Genomic DNA, 6,182 nt, shown 5'->3' with positions numbered 1-6,182 from the left:
ATCGTTTACCTCAGGTGTAAGGTATGGTGCACCTTAACTGTATTCATAATACAGGTAATCACCAGTTTGCTGCAGGATCCTACATTAGTTAGTAGATTGTTCCCATAAGGGGGCAGACACAATGCAAACTTCAATTTCTGACAGTAGTAGTAGTAGTAGTAGTAGTAGTACCAGAAAGACTTTCCATTAGTTTAATTTTCATCTGCATACAACAAAATTATTGTAGCTGGAAAAATATTTAAGTAATTTTTATACTATTCTTATTTGGGTTTAACACTTTGTTGTCACTAGTATGGAAGCCTTTATTACTGTAAAACATAATCACTCATAATCATACTTATTACAAAACTGTTTGCAACATTTTAGTGTGGTCCATTTTCACACAGTACAATAAAAATATCAAAGTTATTGCATAAGAAATGCAAGCAGAAGACCTGCTGTTTTCATAACCCAAAATCTTCCAAAACTATGTTTCAGGTATTTTGTTTGTTGAGCTGGAGCAGCCAAGCTTGTGACTGAAAATAGGACATAAAAATTACCTTTTCTGTGATCAGTCTCAGTTTTATTACACGACTGACTATAATGCATTTAAGGGAGCTCACTCCCATCTCCATACGCAATAACATATGGATGTGTGTGTCAAAGAAGATCCGATACAATTACCAAAAGATCCGATAAAATACTGCCAAAACAATTAGCCATATTGAGCAGTGCGACAAAAAAGAATGCCACAGCTACTAAAATTACATTAGATATTGTATGTTAAAGCACACTGTCAATATTTACAAAATATATGTCAATTCCAACCACAAAATAAACAATGTAAACTTGTTCACAATGGACTGCAAACTTAAGTACTATTCATATTTGCACCGCTAAGTGATCCACCGCTGTAAGTCCAGTATGCAACCTTCACAGACATCAAAATATGCAGTGTTGTCTATGCTGAATATATTTTGTGTGCACTGTTGTTATTGCAGATGTTCCAGGAAGTTAATAGCAACATATATTGACATCCTTTGTTCTGAATGTGGAAACTGCATTCTGTCGCACCAGTGTACAGCTCTGAACAGTTCCTGAAAGTAATTTTATGCACATCGGATTAAAATTTATGTCACAACATTTTCGAAGATACTGGAGTTTTTTGTGATTTTGTTAGTGCAGGAAAAAATGTTCTTATGTTAAGAGAGGTAAAAACACTGGCTATTTTGGTTTTATGAACTGCCTAAATACAGTACATTCACACAACATATTTTATTTTCTAAGAATCGTTGGTGGAGAACACAACCAGACATAGATACTTTTAAAAACCTTTATTTTCATGCCATTAACACTTTTGGGCTATGATGCCCATCTTCAGAAAGTTGAACTTCTAACATATTTTTGTGTGACTTCCAAAATGTACTTTCATTTATGTGTTACACAGTCTGTTTGCAGCTTTTATTTCTTCAAACATATAGTACAAGCTTAACACTATATCAATCAGCAGCTTGTACAGAAAGTGGGGAAAACAGAAAGAGGGGAAAATGCAGAGAACTGTAAATACACTGTAGTAAAATTGTGAAAAGAATGTAGACTATAAAAGGCCCATAATTTTATTTGATTAAAACAGAGTAGACATTGTAACTTTCCCTACCAAAATGACATACAGGTGCATTGTCGGTAGAAAATGCTGAATCGCCTCAAGATATTCCTAACAATTGTATCCACTGTTTTGGGTAAAGAATAGAGAGATGAATTTTTGTGGAGAGTAGCAAAACATAGCATTCAGCACCTGACATAGCACCAACATGACGATGTGAAGGAAATGAAAATTAACAATAGTCTGCAATAAACTGATTCTAATTCACAATGAAGAAAGGACATTCAATAAATTATCTGTGTTTGGAGGAGAAACAACAGGAAAAATCATGATAAATATAAATGACAGTTTGAAAGAAAAAAAAGGATAAATCAGGTTTTAACCTTCTATTGATGATGTCATTAGAGATGGAACACAAGCTTGGATGAGGGAAGGAAATCAGTCCTGTCCTTTTCAAGGGATCCGTTTACTCATAAATATGACAGCATACATAGCACTGGACATCTGTATTTTAAAATAGCCAAAACTGGCTAGTTACTCAGAATACATTAAGTAAAAGTTCAACTTGTTCTAATAACTTAAACAGCTTTTGATGGACAAAATAGTTTTGATCTTTTGAAATGAACTATCCCAGCATTCTCCCTGATCAATTTAGAGTGGTTGAGCAAGGACTGCAACTGCTAGCCTCCTGAATACAAAAAAATGTCAGTTTGGGACACTGTGTGAGGGCATTGAGTAATGACAAGATACCTGTTTCATTCTGCAAGTTATGATGTTCAATCTGAATTTTGTACATGGCATGGCATAAAGCTCAATTATGAGTCACTTTGGTGCAGCAATCTTTGGTGGCAGCAAATACCATTGTGATGGTGCATGTAGGATTACTTTACGTTGTTTCAATTTCCAAAAAGGGCTGAAAAGCTGATAGCTACAATCTTACTAGTCTACAGGATCTCTGTATTGTATCAAATTATGCAGTAAACCTCATAAAAACATCGACATTCAACTACACTGCCTGATAAAAAAAAATGAAGCATCCAAATGGAGAGAAAGAAAGAAAACATAGTTGCGGTAACTACAGAAATCCTTTTTGGTTACCAATCATCATATAAACATTACCCATTGTGGCATGTTAAAGAATGTTCCAGCTTCTTGTCACATAGCCTACACCCAGCATTATGTTATGAATTAAGTCATGTAATCTCCTGACCACCACCTGAAGAGGAGCATGAAAAGTCCGAAAACTGATTTACAGAATAAACAAATACTTCAAAAATGTGACTGGGTGCAATTTACTGTACTTATATTGAGCAAACAGTCACAGATTCTTAAGCATCCATGACAGGTACACTTAATCTCCACAGGTTGACAGGGTATGTAATTTGTTTCACTGATTAAAACATTGAGTCTTTTACAAAACTCTTTGCAGAGTGGACCCAATTATCAATACAATGAAGCACACCTCTAGCCTGGACACTTGCACTGATATGATTGCGAAGGATGTCATAAAGATGTTACATCCTCTCCTGAGGAAAGCTGGATATTTATACTGGGACAGAATTGACATTCAAGCTTATCGTTCTATTGGGGACGGATTTGGAATTCTTGCTGGCCACAAGAATATCTCAAAATCACACAGACAGTTCATAGAGACATGTTCTGTGCGACGTTGAGAACTGTCCTATTGAGAAATGGCACCACAACCGTCAGATAAAAGGTAATGCATAAGGATACAGGATGTCCATTACATATTGTTGTGCCATTTGAGTTCCCTCAGTCACTACCAGCTGTGATCTGAAGTCATAACTGATGGCCCCCTACACCATAATGCCAGGACTAACACTGCTATGCCTCTCCAAAACATTGGAAAAATGGTCCATCTCCCAAGTTCACCACCATACTTGCTGACAATGGTCATATGGGATAGAGCAAAAGTGTGATACATCACTGAACACAATGTGATGCCATTCATTAGTGGTCCACACTTTCTGGTCATAGCACCATTTCACTTGTCTTGTGTTAATGGCAGCCTAGACATAGGATGGTGATTTTTTAGTCCGGCTGCTGTTAGTCTCTGATCAATGGTGCAGGATGACACAGAAGGTTGCAATGTGCAGTGGCTAAATGTGCTTGATCCCTGAAAGCTCTCCTTCATTGTGGGATTTACAAATGTGAAGACTGGGTGAACAAATGACTGAATAAACATGAGACTGCCATAATGGCAGAAGGGGCAGTAATTTTAAAAATACTACACTCCTTCAGATGCAGGCTGTTGACTACTAGAGTTGTGTTTCGAAATATACGAATTCCATTATAACATCCCTTGTGAGCCATGATGGGAGTTATTGCACAACACATGCCACAATTCCAGTTATGAGAGTGAGTAGCGAATCTCTCAATAAGGCTATAAATGGTAATGATCCTACTTGTTATTGAAGTAGCCCCCTTGGCTGTCTATACATATTTTCCAATGTTTCTGGAGGTCTTGGAAGTAAGCATGGAATTTTTCAACTGCAGTGCTTACACATTTATTTGTCACAGCCTGTTGGATGTTTGTGATATCTTGATGAAGCTTTCCTTTCAGCCACCTTCTCACTTGAAGAACCAAGAAAAAAATCACCAAGCGAGAGGTCAGGCAAATATGGCAGATGTGGGATGGCAAAAACAAGGCTGTCTGACCAGATACCCAGTAACAGATAAGGCAGTATAACATCTTGCATTGTCATGCAGTAAGAACCATTCCTGAGAATGCCGCGAATCAGGGTGGCGATGTTGAATTGCTTGTAGCAAACATTTCAAGACTTTGATGTAGCAAGATTGGTTCACTGTTATACCTGGAAGAACACACTCGTGGTGAACTAATCATTTACTATAAAAGAATGCAATCAACACTGGCTTTGTTCTCAAAAGTTGCCATTTAACTTGTTTCAAGGCTGGTGATCCAGGAGTCCGCCATTCAGCTTCATGTATGTGTCTCACTGGTAGCACCAACTTTCATCCCCAGCAATAATCTTTGACAGACGTGTGATCACGCCTGTCTATATCCAGTAGTTCAGCAGAAATTCATCTTTCCTCTTTCTTTTTGTCTGTTAGTGTGTAAGGGACAAGTTTTGCATTAAGTTTCAATTTTCTTAAATCTTTGCATAAAAACTTATGACACACATCACATTCAAATCAAGTTGTTCTGATTTCACACACACAATTACATGACAGCCTTCTTGCTATAACTGCCTTACACACTCCACATTTGCAGCAGTATGTGCTGTAGGCGGGCGAGCAGCTCTGGTATTGTCTTGCACTGAATCTCTGCCTTCATGAAACCTTTCGTGCCACTCAAAAATACAACTTCTTGAAAGTGTCTTGACTGCATATGCTTGCTTAATCATTGTCCATGTTTCACTAGGAGTTATCCTGAGCTTAATGCAGAACTTAATGTCCGCTCTTTGCTCACAATAAGCATCCACTATATAACCATAAAGAATGTCCCAATAACCCAAAGAGAGTGTTGCTAAGCACATCCCTGTCACCTAGTGAGTTTGTGTGGAAACATTGCCAAGATCATTTCATCGATGCACACATACCAGGTAAATTTAAAAAAATATTGGTTCCTTTTTAGTATTGCAAACTCAGAAAAAAAACCTGCCATGGAACTTTCCTGACAAAGAGAGTATTATGAGCACAGATTACACTTTGTGTTTTAAACAATGCATAGATATTGATGCATTTTTACCAACATTTGAACACATTTTTGAAAACTATAATTTCTCCTTTGTGCAGTTTGTTACTTAAAAAATAGACCACTCCTGTTGCAAAGATTAGAAATAACTGCATGGTACAACAAAACTTCTATGGAATTTACTGACTCATTTACTCTTTTCTCACTTCACTTCATAGTCATTTTTTCTGAACACCCATTAGTCATACATCATCTTGTTACATTTTTTAAAGATTTTTTCCTCACTAGCATTTGAATGTCTATACTACCATCCCTTTAGTGGTAGTTAGTAGCATAACAAATATCAGAAAGAGTTCACAATCAAGAAATTGTATCTAAATCAGTGTCTTTTATTTGTTACTATCTTCAAGTTTAAAATGTGTCTTCTTTGAAGTGAGACACACTGTTAAGCAACAGAAAGACATCTCACCTTGTGTTATGAAGCAGACAAGATCAAGTTGTCTGTATACCATAGGGGAAGAATGGAAAAATCAGTTATGCCTGTTAGCTTCACTCCACAGACATCTCTGTTTGGACCCCAATCAAACTTCCACACAACTTCAAGGGATTCCTCCTTTACAGTATTTTTCACAAAGTCGAGAAATGTTTCACAAAAATTTAAACCAGCTGCTGCATTCCATGTATCCTGAAATTAACAACACACACAGTGACCTTTTGTTTACCACTGAATGAATGACAGCTAGGTGTCCTGTTCCATCACTTTTTTTTCAGTTTGCATACTTGTGTTAATATTCTGAATGTATGTATGTAACTTCTGCCAAAAATTTCTAGATAATACGAAAATTACATGTGGCCCACCTTTTGGTATCTTGTACGTGACTACAAATATGTGTAGGCTATTTACGTGAGTGGAACTGCAACTTT

General features: G+C 36.9%; 1 protein-coding gene across 2 annotated transcripts in view; it reads right to left on the bottom strand.

Moving 5' to 3' along the window:
- Positions 1-540: 540 nt before the first annotated feature.
- The window catches only part of LOC124795338 (decapping and exoribonuclease protein-like), a 42,075-nt gene continuing 36,433 nt past the window's right edge, over positions 541-6,182 (bottom strand). For both annotated transcript variants that reach the window (XM_047259324.1, XM_047259325.1), the window contains 2 exons: positions 5,728-5,943; positions 541-1,076 (listed from right to left, as the gene is read on the bottom strand). In XM_047259324.1, the coding sequence (XP_047115280.1) occupies positions 5,734-5,943 (210 nt within the window). In that variant the 3' untranslated portion in view covers positions 541-1,076; positions 5,728-5,733. The remainder of the gene's footprint in view (positions 1,077-5,727; positions 5,944-6,182) is intronic.

Source organism: Schistocerca piceifrons, chromosome 4, assembly GCF_021461385.2.
Source record: "Schistocerca piceifrons isolate TAMUIC-IGC-003096 chromosome 4, iqSchPice1.1, whole genome shotgun sequence".
In the NCBI taxonomy this organism is placed as follows: Eukaryota; Metazoa; Arthropoda; class Insecta; order Orthoptera; family Acrididae; genus Schistocerca; species Schistocerca piceifrons.
The sequence above is the reverse complement of the archived record's forward strand: the minus strand, read 5'-3'. Positions and strand labels throughout refer to the sequence as shown.